At 37.7% G+C, this 22595-nt stretch overlaps 3 protein-coding genes across 3 annotated transcripts in view; all 3 read left to right on the forward strand.

The window, feature by feature from the left end:
- The window catches only part of LOC114361898 (uncharacterized), a 39415-nt gene extending 34901 nt beyond the window's left edge, over positions 1-4514 (forward strand). The window contains exon 3 of the mRNA XM_028317114.1: positions 4264-4514. Within this exon, the coding sequence (XP_028172915.1) occupies positions 4264-4502 (239 nt within the window). The 3' untranslated portion in view covers positions 4503-4514. The remainder of the gene's footprint in view (positions 1-4263) is intronic.
- A 615-nt stretch (positions 4515-5129) lies between these two features.
- On the forward strand, positions 5130-7559 carry LOC114361899 (uncharacterized). The gene is made up of 4 exons (XM_028317115.1): positions 5130-5366; positions 5806-5968; positions 6672-6802; positions 7383-7559. Exons 1-4 carry the CDS (start codon positions 5130-5132, stop codon positions 7557-7559), a joined length of 708 nt encoding a protein of 235 aa, XP_028172916.1.
- Positions 7560-8131: 572 nt separating this feature from the next.
- Positions 8132-11751, forward strand: LOC114361900 (uncharacterized). Its single transcript, XM_028317116.1, has 3 exons — positions 8132-8899; positions 9178-9346; positions 11444-11751. Exons 1-3 carry the CDS (start codon positions 8132-8134, stop codon positions 11749-11751), a joined length of 1245 nt encoding a protein of 414 aa, XP_028172917.1.
- Positions 11752-22595: the final 10844 nt, after the last annotated feature.

The raw sequence follows: 22595 nt of genomic DNA on the forward strand, positions 1-22595 counted from the left end.
TTATACAGAAGTTCCCGCAACTTCTCGAGAGAATTTTCTTTACGGACAAAAGCCAAGTTAAAGAAAATGAAAATACAAGTTTTTCATTATGAATTGTAAGTGTAGTTGCTTTGAGCTTTTTATCTAAGCATCGTATTTTAAACTAAGGTAAACAACGTTAATCAACTAGACGACCCCAGAGGTCACGGGTACAATCCTGCACAATAAATCATTTGAATGAATTTATATAGGATGGAATTTTGTAATGCCACCTGGAAGGAAAGTAGGTACCTACTCTTAATATTGTATATAGAAAATTTTTCTCAAAAAGAAACATTCCTTTATTTTTGAAAAGAAATAGAACTACATTCAAAGATTTCCAAAAATTTGCTTGCCACACCCGGGAATCGAACCAACTAAATCTGTTAAAAATTACACCCTGAATTTTAAATACATTGTCCGTAAAATTGTAGGGTATGGTAGTGAATTTTCTTCTTCTTTCTTTTCAAAATTAAAGGAATGTTTTCTTTCAGTAAAATTTTCTGTCTACAGTATTAAGAGTATACTTTCTCTCCAGGTGACATAACAAAATTCCACCCTGTATTGATATCAACGTTCTCGCTGTAATAAAAAAAATCGTTTCAACCAAAAAACGTCCACTGCTAGCTAGCTAGCTGTGGCGAAGTGCCTGCGCTGCCTGCATCTAAGTATCTCCTGAAACCTTCATCAAATTGTCGGTACACCTAGTGGGACCCCTGTAAACTACGTCTTCGCCCTTCGTCCGTCCGTGGTCGCTACGCAAGAATTTATTCATAACTAGCGGCCGCCTGCGACTTCGTACGCGTGGATCCCGTTTTACCCCCTTAGGAATTGAATTTTGTAAAATCCCGTCTTAATGAGCACTTACGCTTTAAAAGGAATCCCCATGCAAAATTTGAGACTCCTAGCACTTGTAGTTTCTGAGATTTCGTGATGAGTGAGTAAGTCAGTCAGTCAGTCAGTCAGTGACCTTACGCTTTTATTTATATAGATTAGGTATATTTAGATCAGCTTTGTGGGTAACAATAATTTTAACCGACATGACACTTGGGATACAAGAAAAGATGATGATATTTTTTAACAGTTTTTAACGTTTCCCATTCCATTCCATTTTTCTATTTCTTGTCACATTCCTATCTCAAGCTCGCACACAGTTTTGCTCTGAAATCTGTATACCAAACGGCTCCATAGTCCTAATTTACATACCACTGCACTGTGAAATGCTGGAATATTTTCATGGCTTTAAAATATGAGTCCAGGTAAAATGCGCCGCGAATTTGTTGTCAGTCAGCAGATAAGCGAGACTCTTCCTGAATGCGGTTGGGAGACAGAGTAGATTGTGGCAGAGAATATGGAGCTTTAAATTAATTAGTCAGTTTCTGATCTGAGAGATTTCCAAAGTATTGGTGGTATATGGTAATGGTATGATGATGAAACCCACCTCGAGTGTAGTCAATCTTCTCATCATCATCATCGTTTTCAGCCATAGGATGTCTACTTCTTAACCATAGGTTTTCCAGATGATACGGTTGGTAGCGGCCTGCCAGTGGCTTCCTGCTACCTTTATGTGGTTGTCTGTTCTTTTTGGTGGACGTGCTACGATTTACCTGCCACTACTTTTATAGCACGTGGCTCGCATAACCTTACTTCTCCATCGGCAGTCAGTTCTACGTACTATGTGCCCTGTACATTGTCACTTCAGCTTGCTAATCTCCTGGGCTACCTTAGCGACCTTTCCCTTACCGCTCTATGCTCTAACCTACGGAGCTACGGAGACATTTAATTTTTTTAATTAAAATTAATTAATTTTTTTAATTAAAAAGTGATTTTTAAGCCTATTTACAGAAATAAATTAGTTTTATTGCTGTTCATACCCATCGAAGATAATCGATTTTTAAAATTCTTAAAATAATATTTTAAACGCTAAACTTGACTTTAAGGCAATAATAACCAATCAGTGTCGGCGTTTAAAATATAAGTGGAGATGCACCACTTAAAAACTAAAATGTTTATAAAATTAAACATTTATTTTATTAATTTTTACTACCCAAATCTCTATGTACCCTCACTACTCTACGCCCTCTCGCGTGTCTGTACCAAATGGAAGATGTGTGGGAGCGTTTACTACGAACAGTTTGCGTTACACGATATTACTCGTGCTATTTATATTACTTTTTACTCGGCAAACATTATTTTATTTGAGTAGCCTTTTTATGAGCTGTGCTAAACAGGATGAAATTTTAAATGTTTGTTACAGTTCGTGTGACGTAAGCTGAGCTTTCAATTTGTGTAAGTGAACTGAGCACCAAAAGTAGAGCAATATAAAAAAAAAACTTTAAAAAAATCAGACCCCAGAACTCTGTTAGTATGTAGTAGGTATAAGCTATTTTTTGTTACCCAAGAAAACTAAATTCCACATTTTGGTTATGTGTAACTTTTCAGCGTTTATTGGAACTATTGTGAGTGTCAAGGAACTGTCAACCTTAAGGATCACACTGGATGCGTTCTGTGGTCACGTCAAAATCCTTTATTGATCAAGGTTGAACAAGGTTTAACAAAATCAATAAATGAAAAAAATACTTTTATTCTTTCATATTCTATTTTTTATCCACACGTCTTTGTTATTTTAAACTATGGTAGAGGCACAAACAAAAACAAAATGAATCATTTTAGAAATCGAACCTGTATCAAAACGTAAAATAGACTGCAGATAATAAAATGCGGCCGTTTGGTGTAGTGGTTCGAAACGGACAACTATTCCGGAGGTAGCGGGTTCGATTCCCGCACAGTACAAACATTTGTGTGCATGAACATATTTGTTTGTATTGGACTGGGTGTTTTCTATGTATAATAAGTATTTATTTACAAAAAAAAGAAAAAAGTATTTAAGTATGTTTATATCCGTTGTCTAGCACCCATAGTACAAGCTTTGCTTAGTTTGGGACTAGAAGCGCAGTGTAAAATGTCCAAGGATATTTATTTATTATTTATATATTTATTAATCTTGTTTAATTCTTAGATTTCAGTTGTTATTGATTTAACTCACACCTTAATTTATTAAGTAACAGTGATATCAATTTATCAACTGATAACCTGATAAGAAAAGGGCATTGCTACCCAACACAGATATTATTAGTTATTTAATTAGTGTGTACGTGTTTAAAATGGCTAAAAAAGAAAAGACGAAAGAAATAAAAGTAGTTTCTAAGAAGGATAAAAATGTGAAAAGTGTTGAAAAGAAAAAAAAGAGTGATAGTAAAAATGTAGGAAGAAAAAAGTGCAGTTTAGATGTAAGTTGTTTAAGTAGATACTTATTTTTTCTTCCTCGTGGAAGAGATTAAAATTCAATTCCGCTATAGGATTCTTATATTTCTTGTCAGATCATAAAGTTAACTCAAGCACAAAATCAAGTTACATTGAAATCGATCAGACTGTGCTGTTCCTTCGCGTAATATTGTACGGTTTTTTGTAACAAATTGTACATTTTTTGTTATAGTTTCTTTTGGTACAGAATATATTATGCAAAATTAATATCATTAATTTTATTTTAAAAAATCTTACACACACTATCCTGTGTAAAAAATATAAAAGGAAAATTGAATGACTTTAACGTACTGGTTAAAGAAATATTAAGTTAATCAAATGACTCTTTAACTGACGTGTCCCAATTCCGTTGCAAATTCCCTAAAATATTTCTGACAACTCGATAATTATGTTTACTGATAATATGAAAGATTAACGATTTTACATTACTAACAATCCATTAAAAATTGACAATATTCAATGAAGCTAGTATCCAGGTGATTAAAAATAACTGCATTTATGATAGCTTTACACAAGAAGATAGTTATAGTGTAGTATATATAGTGATAAAAATGTCATAAAAGTATAGTCGTGTTGCCAAAAAAAGATTTTAAATACTTACCTAGTCTACACTATTATTATTATTATTAATATTATTAATTATTATTAATATTATAAAGAGGAAAACTTTGTTTGTTTGTTTGTTTGTTTAGTTGTAATNAAATTTGAGAACGACATTTTTTTTTTGTTGCAACGCGGGTAGAAACGTCGCCAGTGTTAAGTATGAGAGGCGAGAGGGGCACGAGTAAAACTATAGACGGCTGTCAACGCACTGGCGTTTATTCATAGTAAACCGCGGGCGCAGCCGCGCAACTAACCTAGGTACATACATGTATGCATATATAACAGTTACCTTTAAATTCATATTACCTTCTCTTCCAGACATATCACCCACCAGGTCAGCAGTGCCGCTCCTCAAATTCCAGCTCAAACTGGTCCGCAACGGCAAGTTCCTGATCATGATGGACTGTCAAATGGGAGTGTCATCGCTGTCAGCGCGTTCTGACCATCCGCCGTACCGTTCTGAGATCCTGGCTGCCACTGCGCATCTAGATCTTGGAGACGGCTTCCCATCCTGCGTCAGCGATAAGAACAAGGACGAACGGTTTTTGGTGAAATAAATGTGATATGAGTGGAAAAGGGTGGTCTTTTGTTTTCCTTTGGATTTATGTTTTTATGAATCCTTAAAAGTCATGCAACTCAAGTGAAGTTGAAACACATTACATTAGGTAGAATACTTTCTGAATTGAGATTAAAAATTCAAGTTAAAAATCTCCATTCGGAAAATCGGGGATAATTATCAGAAAACAATTTTAGAATCGTCATGACCTAAAGTAATTAAATTAATAAATAATGTAATTTACTTTTCTCACAAAAATAAGCTAAGCCTTATTACAAGCAGTATCTCTAAGACTTATTACAAAATTATAGAGCATTAATTACATCAGACTCAATCTTAATCGTAATTCGTAGTCAATATTCAGCGATGACTGTTGCATTGGTATTTGTTGACACGGGAACTTGAAAATAAACATTTAATTTTTAAATTATGCAAACAAGCAATCGAACTGGACTTCTTTATAAATACATTTGATTTCTTTATAAATAGAGCTGTTTCTTCAACGTTTCTTAGTTATAACAAAGACAGTGTAGAACTCTTATAATAAAAGAGACTCAAATGTAAATGATAGCTAAGAAAAAGATAAAACTTGCTGATCATCTTTTGATTTCTCAGTAGGTAGTCAGAAATGATGCTGTTAGTGATTCTGATATCAATTTTGTCTCTAAAAGAATCTGAAGGCATGGTAAACGATCTCCATAAGCAAAATATCAGCACGGAAAATTGGACAACTTGTGACACCTTCCTCCAAAACACTACCTATGACAAAATAAGCGTAGTTGATGTTGATTGGATCATATTCTACTTCTGGAGCATGCACTTTGAGAGAAGTTACCATATTCGGTTCAGTATCCCGAGCAAAGTGGTAAGTATCGCGACTATTCTGTTTTTATAACATTCCAGAATTAGAGATTCTTTAGGAGTGCATGATACTGGCTTGATTAGCTACGATTACACTCAACATTTTAATAGTATGAAGCAATTTGATACAAGATATTTGAAGCCAGCTGAAAGCCTTATATCATTTAAATAAATAAGACGTCAAATGCTGAATATATGCATTGCCCAAATAATGAATCCCATTCAATTATCCAAGGCCACTTATTAACTATTACTCGTCACCAGGTTGCGATTTTGCGATTGTGATTGCCAGGTGAGATTGTGGTCAAATACCTACCTGCATTGTTAAGCATACAAAAAATAGTATTTTGCCTCCACCTTTGGTAAGTTGGTTTCGATAGGTGCAGAGGTACCCGTAAAAGCATTAATTAGAAGAATTAATTACTTCAAACTTTTCTTTGTAGCTAATAGACCGTTTTCGGGTAGAGTTGAATGACGTGATCGAACCTCGTGTCAACTGGACGGAGTCTGAGCTGTTTGTGGAGACTTCCATAGACCTGAGTGGCCTCTTCATCAGGACAGAGACCCCGGGGAAGTTCAGATTCATACCTTCTTTGGCTTTCAGATGTAAGTGTTGATATTCTTTGAATTTTCAACAAGTATCGTTATATCAGACAATGTTAGGCTTTTAGTGTGAAGTAGGCAAGACCGTGCTTAGATAATAATTTAAATAGATGACAATATTATCTATGTGTCCGAGATAAGAAGGTTCTCTACTATAATTGCAATAAGTATACTGTGAAGAGACCGCATTTCCTAAGGTCGTAAGATTTAAATAAAAAAGTAATTCCAAAAAATTGTATTGTATTGTAAAATATTGTAAAATAGACTGCGACTCTTAGCAAATTGCAACTATAATAGTGTTGGATTCAATAAATAAAAATTCTTCACCATCTACCTCTTTTTAGTCCGTAGTTGCTACTTCGCTCCGAGAAGGTATCGCGAAATTGACTCTGTCTCAAATGCTACTTTATTTCCGATGGAAGGGTCTAGTACAGCGGTTCCCGAATGGAGGTCCGCGGAACCCTGGGGTTCCGTGGAAAGGCCGCAAGGGTTCCGTAAAAAATATTATCCCACGTTTCGTGACCGACGTTGTTCGCTCGCTCCGACTTGTTTACGCACAATGGAGGGGCAGGGCGTGCGGGCGGAGCAGTACGGGGGTTCCGCTAGGAATAGTATAATCAATTAGGGTTCCTTGGCAAAACAAATTGGGAAACCCTGGTCTAGTATTTGGTTAAACAGAACAATAAACGATTTGTACTAATTACAGATCGCTCTGCGCCATACCTGCTCTTCGCTCTGAAGATGGTGGACGGTTTCCTGGGCATGATGAACTGCAAGCACAAGCAGGCCTACGCCTTGGCTCCTATTAGGACCCTGAACCAACTGAAGCCACAAGACGTAAGTTCTGTCATTATTGTTGTTAATTAAATGGGAATGATTAGATGTCAAAGATGTTACATTTAGAAAGAGTCGTATACCTAAAGAAAAAACATTCACGTTCATTTAAACTGACCAGTTTAACTGACGTAGGATACATATTCAAAAACTGACTGTGTAATATGAATTTCATCTAAAAATTTCACACAGGCGGTCAGTTTTTGGATGTACGTCATCCTAGACTGCATCCCACTTAACATCAGGTGCGATTGTGGTCAAATAACTGCCTTGTTATGCATAAAAAAATAACTGACTGTGAATGTCCAACTTTAGATAGAGAAAATAGGGGAGAACAGTGAGGTACTCGTAGGTACAACCTTATCAAATAACCAATTTTTACCATGACGTGTGACTAGTGGAGAAAACAAATTGCGTTTCCTCACATTGAACTTCTTTTTCCCACCAAAACTTGTAATCCAGTAATTTGGCTCTAAATAATGGGGTTGTTTCCCTGGAAAGTTTCCCGTGAGTTTTGATCATTGCATATTATTCATTGTCAAAAAGTTGTAAATAGTTTAATGTCCTTATTTCATCTTCTTAGATGGAGGCAGCAGCAAAAAAGATGGGCTTCTGGAATCCATTCGGGCGTTCATACCTCATGAAGAGCAAGTCCTTCGAGGATCCCGCGCCGCTCCCTCCTCTTGAAGACATCGACGATGCAGAAGATGACATCCAGATTGAACTGGATCGCGAGCAGAACCGGTTCCAAATCATATAGTTGTGTATAAAATATTTTTCATTTAGTTAATAAACATTTAGATGTTCTACAACAAAGTTCTCGCATGAATCAACAATGTTTTAAAGTAGATGTGTATTGTAGTATTCCCATTTCAAGAAAACTACTCGGTGTCGGTACAATAGGCTATAGCGGAAAAACTGTTACTACACGTATCGTATAACAAGTGGTTGCCAACATTTCCTGAATATTTTAGAACCATTGAACTTTTTATTTCTTATCGTCAACAAAAAAAAGAAAACAAATTTATATTTACATAATTTATAAAATATGACTTCGGTTTTTAAATTGTATGATGATTTTACCATATCTCATTGACGTTCCACCATTAAACCATAAAACATACTGGCATTACTAGCCTTACCACCCATCAATTATACTCGTACAAACGTTTCAGTAGTACAACAAGGTTTTGCCCCGTCCTTTTAAATTGTAAAGAGAAAGATCAATCAACGTAAAAATATGTCTTACAAAATGTTTAGAACCCCTACTGTCGATGCACTTGTTACAAATATAAACCAAAGTGATAACAACGCTACCGTTCTTTGTGTAAAATGCGACTGCAAGTTGCTTTGCTCTTCCTTGTTTACACTGAGGGTAAAAAGAAGTCCAAGGTTTCCGATGACGCTGTCATCGACAATTTGGACGTGTTCCCAGCGCCGTTTCCGTCGCCTGTCCCTTTCGGCCACATATTCAAAGATGGAATAGGAGATGTAGTGCCAGGCTTGAAGCAGCCAGTAGACCTGTTAGAGCTGGACCTTTTCATACCAACGCGAGATGAGCAAGATAAGTACCTAAAAAAATTACCAAAGCAAAATATTATCAGAATTAATAATAATCCAATAGAATTCGCCAACCCTCGAGACAAATATTTGCGCTTCAACCTTAACCAAGCCGAAGAAATTGCTAGACAAGGCGTGACCACGTCACCCAATAAAACCGACGACAGACCGCAGTGGTTCAACTTCGAAGTCATGCTGGAGAGGAACTTCAATACTCCGAGGCCGGCTGTAGCTCTAGCAGCAAGGACTCCAAAGCCAGATCGTTTTGACGAGAATTCTGCGAACGGACCAGACCAGGAAATTCAATCTAATGATGTACGTAAAAGGAACTATTTTTCCGCGCACACCTACAGTTTGTTGAAGGACCCTCACACAGCACCGATATATGACCACTGGACGACATGTGACCAGTTTGAGAGAAAAACTCGTAAATTCCATCCGAAAGATATCGTGGACCTCGATTGGATTCCGTTCTATGTTTGGACGACTAGACACTTTGTGGTTTCAGTTGTTCATCGATTCTCCTTTCCTACAAAAAAGGTGAGTAAAATACCTTCTGTATACTTTCACAATATAATATTCATCATCATTGGCTAGATAGACACCGAAACCAATAACAATATCGTTGTGTAAGTCCTATTACCAATTTGGGTCAGATTGATAAAGTCGTGCTTTGTTCAGATAATTTATTAAAGCACTAGTCCTGCCTGCATTTCTACAAGGTTAATAATATTTTTTGCATTTCCTTTCTTAACTTAATTTTAGCTTTACCTTACATACTTTTTGGAAGACTATTAAAAAGATATCTGATATTCCAGACGGTTCGAGAGTACAGACATACCTACGGACCCCACATAAATAAGACTGTATACTGGGAAAACCCGAAGCTCCTGCTTAAGGAGGATATGGAGCTGCTGCTCATAGCTGCAGACAGGAATGGTCTATTCCACGGAATCCCAAGGCTGAAAATTCCGTCAAATTTTAAATGTGAGTACCTAGATAGATAGATGGAACACACAATATTGTACACCACAGAAGAAAATAAAAAGTAAGAAATATACAAAAGATACGCCACAATTTGAAGCCACGACAGCCACAACGGTGGCAAGTTTTTTTTAAAATCCACAACGAGGAAGCTCTTGGCCTGTATCTCACCTTCCCTTCTATGATCTGAGATCTCACCTGATGGTAAGTGACGATCAGGCCGAAGATGGAAGCGAGCTTCACCCGGAATCCTCAACCACGGAGGAACTGGCTATCTTACCTCTAACTGCCGGAACACAACAATGCTATTAACATTGTTGTTATGGCGACAGACTTAGGGAAGATGGTGGTAGCTAGCCAGGCAGACTTGGAACAAGCCCTACCACCAACCAAACCGAACAGAAAAATCTGCCCCCACTGGGAATCGAACCCGAGACCTCTGCATCTGAAGCAGGTAGGCTTACCACTAGACCACAGCGGTTAAAATCCCATTATCTGTAGTGAATACTTTGTTGCTTCGTTCGTTATAACCAAATGACGTCCACTGCTGGACAAATGCCTCCCCAAGAATTTCCACAATTTTCTTTTTTTTATGTGACAGGAGGCAAACGAGCAGACGGATCACCTGATGGTAAGTGATTACCGTCGCCCATAGACACCCGCAGACCCAGGGGCGTTACAGGTGCGTTGCCGGCCTTTAAGGTAAAGATACGCTCTCCTCTTGAAAGCTTGCAGGTCGTATCCGTCCGGAAACACCGCAGACGGCAGTCCATTCCACAGTTTGGTTCGAGAGTACAGACATACCTACGGACCCCACATAAATAAGACTGTATACTGGGAAAACCCGAAGCTCCTGCTTAAGGAGGATATGGAGCTGCTGCTCATAGCTGCAGACAGGAATGGTCTATTCCACGGAATCCCAAGGCTGAAAATTCCGTCAAATTTTAAATGTGAGTACCTAGATAGATAGATGGAACACACAATATTGTACACCACAGAAGAAAATAAAAAGTAAGAAATATACAAAAGATACGCCACAATTTGAAGCCACGACAGCCACAACGGTGGCAAGTTTTTTTTAAAATCCACAACGAGGAAGCTCTTGGCCTGTATCTCACCTTCCCTTCTATGATCTGAGATCTCACCTGATGGTAAGTGACGATCAGGCCGAAGATGGAAGCGAGCTTCACCCGGAATCCTCAACCACGGAGGAACTGGCTATCTTACCTCTAACTGCCGGAACACAACAATGCTATTAACATTGTTGTTATGGCGACAGACTTAGGGAAGATGGTGGTAGCTAGCCAGGCAGACTTGGAACAAGCCCTACCACCAACCAAACCGAACAGAAAAATCTGCCCCCACTGGGAATCGAACCCGAGACCTCTGCATCTGAAGCAGGTAGGCTTACCACTAGACCACAGCGGTTAAAATCCCATTATCTGTAGTGAATACTTTGTTGCTTCGTTCGTTATAACCAAATGACGTCCACTGCTGGACAAATGCCTCCCCAAGAATTTCCACAATTTTCTTTTTTTTATGTGACAGGAGGCAAACGAGCAGACGGATCACCTGATGGTAAGTGATTACCGTCGCCCATAGACACCCGCAGACCCAGGGGCGTTACAGGTGCGTTGCCGGCCTTTAAGGTAAAGATACGCTCTCCTCTTGAAAGCTTGCAGGTCGTATCCGTCCGGAAACACCGCAGACGGCAGTCCATTCCACAGTTTGGTTGTACGGGGCAGGAAGTTTCTAGAGAAACGTACTGTTGTGGACTGCCAACCATCTAAGTGATGGGGGTGGAAGTGCTGTCGGGTAGATCGGTGGCGAAAAGTGGCGGCAGGAATAAGTCCGGATAATTCTTCGGAGCACTCCCCGTGATACATGCGATAGAATATGCACAGTGAGGATACATCTCTACGCAGCGCCAAGGGGTCAAGCCGATCCGAAATGTCCTGGCAGTCAACGATTCGAGCTGCTCTCCGTTCAATGCAGTCCAGAGGCAGAAGCAACGAACAATGACCGGTCATTCGCTGCCCACATCCAGGTACTTCCCGCGACCTTGATCACCAATCTTCAAATTTCAAATTTTAATTTCAGTTGACAACAACACCAAATTCCCGGTCATCACGATGCGAATCAAAATCGAAGATCCGTACCTAGCCATGATGTTCTGCGACGAGTATTACGCTGTCATCATGGCCACTACCAACTCTGGGCCTTTGACTGATGAGGAGAAGACGGAGGAGGCTACTATCATCAACTTCAAGGGTACCGGCTTCCCGGTATCGAGGGACTTGGAGCTGGAGGACATAAAGAAGAAGGGTGAGATAGAACAGCGACATGAGGAGGAAGAAACGAAATATATCAAAGTTTTGGACACGGGCTTCGAAATCGAACGAGAGTGAGATCTCTAGGTATAGTTCTTGCAACTCACATTATAGTTGTTGCAATTCACCAAGGTGAGTGAGCTTTACTTGTGTGTGTACGTGTACATGCACATAACGATAGTCACTATCGTTATGTGCATGTATATCGGATAGTGTAATGTCTATCAACACTTTTGAAAAACGAACAGTAGCGGGACACCACACATGTAAAGCTCACTCGCCTTGGTGAATTGCAACAACTATAATACTTTGGTTATTAGATTGATTTTTGTGGTATATTCACTATGTCACATAACTTAGTTGATCACAATAGATATTATTTACTCGTAGCTCGTACATATCAAATAAACATTATTATGTACCTGCTTTCAATGCAACGTTAATTCTAGTTCAATTTTTTTTTATAAAATAACTTAACTATTTTACTAATTTAAAGAGTTTCTTTTACACAAATTGAATACATACCAATCTATAATTTTACAAAGGTATAATTTTTCCCTAATTTTGTAAGCCAATACAACAACACAGTGAAGTAATCAAAGATAAGTGTATTTACATTAATAACTCCTAGGAACGGAAAAAAGTGTCAATGTTAGCCGGCCATGTTTGTTTGCCATATTAATCTAAAGCCGTGATACTAACTATTATAGTCTATTACATAAATTATCCTGCTTTCGCCTCCGAGATTTATTTTACCAAGTAGTACCCCTGTACGACAACCCAATCCGCACACAATATTCAGCGTAGTAGTATTAAAAAACAAAAGAGCGGGCAACCCCACCTCTACCACGCTGTGGGCTCGGTGTCCGAGCGGTCTCATTCCTTTGTGCGCACGCGCAACGACCGCACGCAGTATAAGAAAAATGCTTAAGTGACGTCACCAGGTCGTTTTTACCGACAAAAAACGTAATTATTTTAAGTTGTGCAGTGTAGTGACGAGAATTAGACCCAACAAAAGGTTGGTTGTAACAACTATTTTGTGCAAGTGCTCGTACATTTTTATTATAAGCGTTGTGACACGACGCGTAACTTTGACCCATTTTTAGCTCCAAGTTAACGCGCGATGTTAACCAGTAGCCATTTTTTTATTGAATGATCAAACGAACTTACCAAGTGAAGTTCGATCTAAATTATCCTGTTTTCGCCGAAGAGATTTAAGGTCCCTCCCAACCCGAAGATTTCTATATCTTCTTCCCTGGAGGTAAACGTCAATGTCATCTCTTCTCTAAATATAATGAGACCGCTCGGACACCGAGCCCACAGCGTGGTAGAGGTGGGGTTGCCCGCTCTTTTGTTTTTTAATACTACTACGCTGAATATTGTGTGCGGATTGGGTTGTCGTACAGGGGTACTACTTGGTAAAATAAATCTCTTCGGCGAAAACAGGATAATTTAGATCGAACTTCACTTGGTAAGTTCGTTTGATCATTCAATTGTTTGCTCATATTTGCGCCTTCTTATTTTCCAGATTCATTAAGTAAGCAAACACATTCCATTGATTAATTGCCTCAGATTACAAACTATTGGGCCCACATCCTTTCAGAAACGACAACAATATGAAAGATAATTCGCAAACATCCCCCAAATCAATTATAAGAACAGCTCTGGTAATTAGGTTTTAGTTAGATCGAAAGTGGAATCGAGAAAGTTGGACAGTGAAACTTTATAGATTTTGAGATATTACATTTAATATTATTAAAAACCTTTTTTTAGTAAGCTATTACTTGTGCACTGTGGGTCTAGACAAAGTGCAAAATATAATCGCAAACCAGTCGCAAAGTGGTCGAAAAGCCCCTTTTTTGTATGGAGTTTTGACGGATTCGATTTTCGATTCGATCAAAAAGTGCGTTTTGTCTAGGGGGGCTGGTTAGACTGGATAGATCTGTGCAAACCAGAAAAAAAAGATAAGCCACTGAGAAACAATAAATTCCAAATTCAAACTTTTAAAGAACGCGCCATCATGCTCGGTCGTGCCAACATAATAATTGTTCTCATAATAATGTTCATGCCAAGGAGTTTCATTGAAGGAGTGATGCATCCTGCTGCGTCGATAGAGAAACCAATGACGTGTGAAGAATTTGGCCAAAGTGCGAGGTTCAATCCGTATTCAGTGCTCGGAGATGTGTGGATGGCTTTCTACTACTGGGCCCCCCATGAGGGGAAAATAGAGTTTAAGTTCGTGTACCCAAAACCAAGAGTAAGTGTGATTTTTGAGTTATTTTATTTTTTGTGCCTCTTGAATGTTTTATGAGTAGCAAAGTAACAAGCAACCAGTATTGGAATTAAATACATTAAAATATTACCGTTGACTTTACAGACGAATTTGAGGATGTTGGTATTTTTTTAATCTTATATTTTACTTATGCTTTTACCAAGTGTCTTATACCTACAATACAATTTATGTGTTGTTGAAATAATAATTTATTGAGAAAACTCAAAATTTAATTAAAGTTTTTGAATCACTGTTATTTTACCGGACACTTTTACGATGAGATGTCGTGTTGTTATACAATAGGAGAGAGCCTTCCTCCGAGAGTTGCTGAGTGACCAGCACGTGACAGTCCCTGTGAATTGGACAGCGCGATTCGTGGTCATGGAAGACCAGGGGACGCGCGAGTCTCTACTACTGGTGGAGAAAGGCGACAGGGGACAGTACTGGCTCTATCCTTTTGCCAGGGGTAAGTTACTATTCTCTTCTTACTGGCAGAAGCAGTTGCTTATGATATCGGAGAGATCCTGCAAGAGTTGCTGAGCGACCAGCACGTGACAGTTCCTGTGAACTGGACGGCGCGGTTCGTGGTCATGGAAGACCAGGGGACGCGCGAGTCTGCTGCTGGTGGAGAAAGACGACATGGGACAGTACTGGCTCTATCCTTTCGCTAGAGGTATCTCCTACGTTACTATCAGCTTCGTACCGGCAAAGTCTAGTTGTTTATGTAAAGGAGAGACTAGAAGAGTTGAGTGACCAGCACGTGACAGTCCTAGTGAAGAGGACCAGGGGACGCGGGAATCCGTGCAGCTGGTGGAGCTGGCGACAGGGGACAGTCCTTTCGCCAGAGATATGTTACTTAATAAAAATTGTGTTGAGCATTTTACTCTATTCTCTATCTATTCGTTTCCTACGTTTTGTAGGTATCCATTTTGAAGTTTCTTATTTGTCTGGTTATTTTCAGGTGTGGAAAAAGAGACCAAGGTAGAACCTTTAGAAATACGAATCAAACAGACCGGCAATAATAAGTACATCGGCCTTATGTATTGCAAGGTAAGTTAGTACAAAAGATAATTAATATAACAGTGATAAAGAACAATTTTAAGTTACTTATTTTCGAGACAAAAATAGTAAAATCAGTATTAAATCGAGGCGCACGCGTGTCACTACACTGATTTTTATCGGACGCCCTCAGTCGTAGTCGTCAGTATAATAGTAAACGTTGACCTTTCAGAGAGAGACAGTATACGTCTTGGTCAGACGGACCGAGATTCCCCCTAAAGCCAAGATCCAGGACGCAGCGGCCTGCATCGGCTACCGCGGCAGGGGAGGCAGGTCCTACTTGTACCAGGGACACCACTGGATGCCCATAGGGGAGGCAGACGAGGACGAATACTGGAACCCCGAGAAACATTACAAAAAACACCAGGAGGAGCTTCGACAGGCCGAAAAATTGTTAAAAATGGAGAAAAGGAAAAAAAGGAATTTGAAAATAGAAGCAGATGATTTTAAGGTAGAGAAGAACATACTACTGTAGAGGATTGTGATGCAGGATTTAGATATTCTGTTTTCGACCTTGATACAAGTTAGCAAGGTTGATTGTGCCTTAGATTTACTGATCTATTTATTTACTTTTTTAAAATTACAGGCAAAGGCATATTTTTTAATCAATCAATTTAATTGTAATTGTCAATTTTTTGTAGTAAATTATTTCGAAGTCTACACTATCTATGTTACACAAAATTTTTCTTTTTTATTTCAATAAACGGATACACTTTTTTATGGACGATAAATTAAACTTTTTATTACTTCATAAATTTGCTATGTGGAATTATTTTAATAATAGGTTATAAACAAAACTATAAATTAGGCGAACCGTAAATGTACATTTCGTTTAGGTTTAACGATAAAGTCTAGAATTTTACAATATAAATATTCTATAATTCGATGACAATGACTCTGGAGGTTAAATAAGTATTAATTTACCTTCACAATAGTAACTTATTTGTGTCAAATTAATAGCAATAATGCTTACATAATATTATGACACTAGCACATTAGGTTTTACACTGTGGCATAACGTCGTTGAAGTGACAATACTTAATTGTTTAAGAAATCGAAATTTTTAATGCAATAGGCTTAATTAAAAAAAAAACGATTTCTAAAAGTATGTCAGGAGGATTTGTCAATTCAACGATTATAATTTTTGCCACAAAAATAAAAAATGTAGTTTAATATCATTGACGTTTAAGTTTAAGGAGCATGCCTGTTTGTGTACACAATAAGCTGTTTATTAGTAACTACCGGGAGTTTTCTACATGAAAAAATAATAAATCGGTCTGACGTTTGAAACCTATTGCTTACTTCTTAATATTATTACAAATCCCACCACTTTTAAAAATCCTAGTTTTTAATATCACTCATGAACACTATTGTCAAAGGTTAACATTAAACAGCTTTATGAATCAATCTATAGTATAAAAACAATTTGAAGTCCATTTTTTATTTAAAAAATGATTAATAAATTAATGTATTTAAAAAGTGCATGGCATTTGCCTTTTTTGCACATCATTAATAAGTCTTCCACACTCAGTAACTATTTAAATTCAGTCCGCGTTGTTCGCCGGTCATCAGTATAATTTAGTACTTGTTAGCTTGAAGCCTCGTCTTTTGAAAAGTCCGTTTATTTAAGTAATATTATCAAACACGCCGCCATTAAGGCATAAATATTTAATGCTATTGTACCCAAGGGTCGCCCGGGGCAGCTCGATTACTGCCAATTAGCAAGCACTTAGAATTATTCATGCTCTAAGACATTGTTTCTCAAACTTCTAGGCGATGTAAGATACCCTTTTGATTCTTATTTTCTTTTGTTTAGTTCTTGGCTTTGTTTATTCTGCTGTATTAAGGTTTAAATTCCAATAAAAATGTTTTAATTGAGTGTTAAATGTAGACCTATCTATCAAGATTAGGCTAGCTATCCCTAAAAAAAGAGAATTAATGTACGAGTATTTTACCATGTAAGTTATCCAAACTAGATTTTATAAGTCGCACTGTGAATAAGTTATCAACTCTCATGTAGAACATTTCTTATTATAGTCTTAATTCTACAAGCCCTAACTTGACAGACTCTACGCCATACTCACCTAATCAAAAATGTGACTTGGCCGTTTCGCTAACCATTACAGTGTGAACAGATGTTTCATCGATGAAAAACCCCGATGAAAAAACGACGATGTGTAAATGTAGGTATAAGTTTGACGTGTCTGTGTATGTGTCTGTTTGTGGCATCATAGCTCCCGAACAGGTGAACCGATTTTGATTTTATTTTACTTTCTCTTATAAAGAAAGTTTTGTAACAATTTAGCTACTCATAAGGGACAAACAGTCTAATAAAATACCCAAAACTACTATGAGTTAAAACTCTGAAAAACATCAATCTTTTAAACTGCGATCTCCAACCCGCCTGCCAAGCGTGGAGATTATGGCAAATCCCTCCACTATAGTGGAGGAGGCTCATAGTCCAGCAGTGGACTGTAAAGGGCTGTTGATGATGACTATGAGTTAAACATAATTGAGTTAGTACCTAAGTGATAGAAATTTTTAGTTCCCTGTTTGTCTAGTTTGAGAACCACTGCCCGAGCCCTGTCAATGCGATAGGTGAAGAGGTTTATTGTACTATTATTAATAAATTTACACATAAGACATCATTTACCGTGTACTACTTTGACAATTTAATAGAGGGGTAATTATATTAATGACAATGTACATGCTGTACTGACACCTTTAAGGGACTAATTGACGCGTCAATATTAAGGAATAATGAATACATAAAAAATTAGAAGTAATAAATAGGTTCTGAAAGAGAACACTAAATTATATCTTGTCAAAGTGTGCAGTAAAAAATTGCATTCTTTACTGACAGCCTAACCTGGTGGTTCGAACACATTAGCTGTTGGGTTGCAGGTTCTTTTCTCGCTGGGGACAAATTTACAAGCATTTTATACTTTGTCCACCCACAATGTGGACCGACGACATCATAAAGGTAGCAGGAAGGCGCTGGACGCAGGCCGCTACCAACCGGGTAGCATGGAAAGCATTGGGGGAGGAGATCTATGTTCAGCAGTGGATGTCCTATGGCTGATGATGATGATGATGATACTTAGATTCTGAGTCATTGGGCTCTTAATAAAGTATAAAGCACATCAGCGTACAAAATTTTTGTTGCAGAATTTCATCTACTACAGTTTATGATGCAAAACTTTATCAACATAATAATATGACCGCATAATCAATATCTCTTGATTAGAATTTACAGCAAACTTTAACCTCTAGTTTACGATATGTATTTATAGGGTCATAAACAACTGAATCTATAGCCTACCTATACAATATGGCCAGGAAGAATATTATTATAGGTAGTAAGTTTGTGGTCTTTAATAAGCCTAAAGTTTAGTTATCCCTATGTTTTCTTTCCCAGTTAATCATTCAGAAACTGTTGTCGCATGTAGAGTTGACAATAAAATCTAACATGTTTAGTTTAATTACTTAAAATAAAAACAACAACTATTTAATTGATTCATTCATTCATTGCTTCTCTAATCTCGATGTCACTAAATGAAGATTTCTATTTTTATTTATTTATTTATTAATTTATATAAGGCACAGCTACGTATCTACTTAATATTCAGAATAAAAATTATGTCACAATTTTACTTAACGGGTACATACCCGATGCACCAGTTAAATAAAATAACTATCAAATCAAATCATTAGCTACTACTATGGTATAAGATGCCGCAAAACAAAATCTCACCGTTGGGTAAGACATGAAATACGCCGCTCCTCAAAAACCGATTTCGTTCAAAACCGGGCCACGCAGTTAGTTTACAACGACTTTTACTATCTAGACCAGTTTAATGGCTAGGAAGCGGCGCGAGCAAAGCCGGGATCTGCTATAAGTATTACACGCGTTAAAACGTCCACGGAGGGAATAAATTATGGAGTGTATGGTGTTTTTTTGTATGGCAATGTTTGGGCTGGCTGGCTCTTACTAGGAGTTCGAGAACGAAGGGATTGTGAGTAGTTTGTAGATTGTAGAGCCTATAACTGACAAAAAATTAACTTGAATTTTAAAGTATAGTTTTTGCAATTCACGAAGGCGAGTGAGCTTTACATGTGTGGTGGCTCGCTACTGTTCGTTTTTCAAAAGTTTTAATAGACATTACACTATCGTTATATGCATGTACAGTGTACACGTACACACACAAACTAAGCTCACTCGCCTTCGTGAGTTGCAAGAACTATACCTTATTATAGAAAGATTTAATCAGTCGCTCTTTAAGTTCCCAGTAGGTCCCTTTTCAAATCTTTCAGGAAATAATAAGTGCGAGTACAATATTGGATATACCTACCTATAATAAAAAAATCACAATAAGTGCTGCTGTCTTTACCGAAGTCTCTAATCCGGGCCTTTTTAGGCAAGAGTGAATAGGCACTTACAGGGCAGAAATGTACCATCCTAGACTGCATCCCACTTAACACCAGGGTGCGATTGTGGTCAAATACCTGCCTTGTTATGCATAAAAAAGTGACTGAATTTATTTTAGGAAGAAAACATGTAAGAAACACTTTATCTCGTGGGTTAAGATCTTGATTCTAGTAAGGGTTTGGTCCAAATTTTGTCGAGTGAAACTACACTAGATTCCCTCAGAATTGGTTCAAAAACCAGTGGTAGGGCACCCAACATAAAAACAAGAGATTTTTCCCAAAGGATTTTAGCTTTGTATAGTTAATTAGCGATTATTTGTGTCCGTTTGAAACGTATTTCTTCATTTGTAAGCTATCCGCGACTTTTGAGTCATCATTTAGGATTTTAATGTTCGTTTATGTAGAAGCGGAGAACTTAAAGAAAGTCATAATTTGCCGTTTTAAAAACGCATAAAACAGTCAGAAATTTTAATCCTTTGTAGAATTTTAGGGGGGAATAGGCTGTATAGATTTTATGTCCTGGTTAATACGAAATTAACTTTAATCCTAATATCTTACGTTCTAAAAGAATCGCTAATTTCTATAGATACTTTATAACATCATCCTGAAAGTAAAATTTAATTAAAAGCCAGCTTTAAAATGTAACCATTTATTATGAGTAATAGAATTCACTGTAATACAAGTAGGTATATCTATATATATAAAAGAAAGTCGTGTTAGTTAGGTACTTCGCTTATAACTCAAGAACGGCTGAACCGATTTAGCTGAAAATTGTCAGGGAGGTAGTTTAGAGCCAGGAGAAGGACATAGGATACTTTTTATCCCGTTATTTATTGCCATTAAGGCGGAACCAAGTTCGCCGGGTCAGCTAGTTGTTTCTATTTACGAGTATAATGCAGCAAACAATAGTAGGTATTCCAAATTCGAAACATTCGAATTCAAAAAACGAATCCTAACTGATTTCGTTGCCGAAACTGCGCCGTGTGTTCTTTTCCTGACAAATGATGCAGCCAGTTCGCTATGCTTGTCAAAGTCAGCAGGACCTGAGGCTCTACTCCGTAAGACGGCGTCGCTTTGTCTGTACCTTTTTCTTTCATTCACGTCGTGTGCGAAAGTGACAGGTAGAGTCGAGAATACGGAAAATGCAGTATTTGGCATAGAGGTCTCAGGATAATGAGAATTTAGGAACTAATAGTCGTACAACAAAGAGGGCCTCATTATGGGTAATTATCGAGTGCAGGAGCATCCATCACCGATGATTGATTGCGCCCGCGCGTCGGGCGACCTCCGCCCAACATTACTTTTTGGTGAATGATGGCCGTCGCTGTGACCCGATCGACGTGGGTTTTTGAAAAACAGTAATCGATATGTACAAAATGTATTGGAAATCCGATAGTAAAGCTGCGCAAAAGTTGCTTTATGCAGCAGTACTTACAACTGAAAACATAAGTATAGATACACATAACATTATAATATATGCGTTTAAAATAGCCACCTATAAATTACATATTAAACAAGGTAAATTTAATCAAATATTTCCAAAGCGTTTTCAGGTATAGTAAATATTTTTCCAAGAACAAACTGCAATAAATAAATAGTTTTTTTTAAATTGTAACCATAATTCCCAACAGATTAAAATAACATAATTTATAAAAATTAAGATGTTTTCACAGAAAAATCATCGGCATTCGGAAGCGGTGTCTCAGTTCTCGCCACAGGAAAAATAGTTCAGCGGGAATTCATTTGTGACAAAAAACCCGACATGAGAGCGACACTTTAGCGATCTAATCACAAATTAAAAAGAAATAAACGTCACCCCGACCCGACACTCCACAATCCTGTTAACATCATTCCGACATCGAAAAAAGGTCTCTACATCGAACGGGACACACAATTGTCACTTTTAACTCTGACCACGGGTAATTCATTAGTCGTTTAGAAACTGCGATTAACATAAAACTCTAGTAGAAAATAATCTCGAGGTCGAGCGATATGAATAAATATGCCACGGACAAAATTTACTATCGTAGTCGAGGGTTGCGCCCCGCTGCGTCAAAAAGGACCGCGCGTCGGCCCTGGCGCTTGGGACCTCCATTTTTTACGTTGATCCCGAAAAAAATATACATATATTTTTTGACTGTCATCGGGAACTAATTTCTGGAGGTTTTTTGTGGTTTTTCTGTTCGTAATTAGTTCGTAAAGCGCCGCATTGTGACCGGTTGGTTTGGAAAGTCGGCGTGCGTTGGCATGTAGGTAGGATGTTAGTAAAAAAGTGTTGTATTGAAAGCGTATAACGGGATCGATGTTCCTTGTGTTGATAACGTGACTTGTGTCCCTACAATAAGATACATTTAAATAGAAGGTAGCTATTGTGATATTTAGTTAGATGGATATCCTTGTTGTAGGTATCGCTTATTTTTACCTTTTAAGGGTGGATTCGATCAAACAAGAGTTTTATTAATCTCAGTATAAATCGTCAGTTTTGTCATATTTCCCATACCGAAACTGTCAATGTGTCAGTTATACCAGGAGTTATTCTCGGATAAAAGTTTGGTCGAATCGGGCCTTAGTTATTAGGTCGAAATCGCTCTCATTAATAGAGTTCGGGAGTACGATAAAGTTGCAAAATTACACAATTGGGCAGTTTTTTGGCAAACGCAGTGATGTAGTCATAAAAATCTGTAGGTACATTCATAATAAATTCAGCTCTTGAAAATGGTTGAATTTCGAGGAATAAGGTACGTCAAAAAGCTTCTATATTCTTAGATTGATTCCTTAAAATGAGTTTAAATTATTTATTATCCTTCTGAAATGTATATACTATATACAACATCTTAGTCGACATAATTAATTATTTTGGTGATAAAGTGTAGCATTATTCTTACTTATGAACCATCACAATAAAGTACCCCTACAATTATCAAACTTTTCGCCACTGCCAATTTGTTTCAAATTAACTTTTCAAATTCAGACCGACAGCCATAACATTATCCCACATCCCATATTAGTCATAGGACACCATAATTGCAGTAGTCACGGGAAAACTTCTCTAACTAGGCGCACGCGTCGTCCACGCCCCGCCAATACATTTGGCCAATTTTGCACACCCACACAAATCTTGTTTATCTATTTTTATGCTTATAAATTTCTCTTACTGGCTCCC

Source organism: Ostrinia furnacalis, unplaced genomic scaffold, assembly GCF_004193835.3.
Source record: "Ostrinia furnacalis isolate ACB-3 unplaced genomic scaffold, ASM419383v2 OfSCF6054, whole genome shotgun sequence".
NCBI classification, from domain to species: domain Eukaryota; kingdom Metazoa; phylum Arthropoda; class Insecta; order Lepidoptera; family Crambidae; genus Ostrinia; species Ostrinia furnacalis.

Excerpts from the sequence above, each read along its gene's own strand:
- LOC114361899 (XM_028317115.1), top strand. The coding sequence starts at position 5,130 with ATGATGCTGTTAGTGATTCTGATATCAATTTTGTCTCTAAAAGAATCT. Across the intron at positions 5,367-5,805 it reads TCAGTATCCCGAGCAAAGTG|CTAATAGACCGTTTTCGGGT; the intron begins GTAAGTATCGCG and ends TTTTCTTTGTAG. Across the intron at positions 5,969-6,671 it reads ACCTTCTTTGGCTTTCAGAT|ATCGCTCTGCGCCATACCTG; the intron begins GTAAGTGTTGAT and ends TACTAATTACAG.
- LOC114361900 (XM_028317116.1), top strand. The coding sequence starts at position 8,132 with ATGCGACTGCAAGTTGCTTTGCTCTTCCTTGTTTACACTGAGGGTAAA. Across the intron at positions 8,900-9,177 it reads TCTCCTTTCCTACAAAAAAG|ACGGTTCGAGAGTACAGACA; the intron begins GTGAGTAAAATA and ends CTGATATTCCAG. Across the intron at positions 9,347-11,443 it reads AATTCCGTCAAATTTTAAAT|TTGACAACAACACCAAATTC; the intron begins GTGAGTACCTAG and ends TTTTAATTTCAG.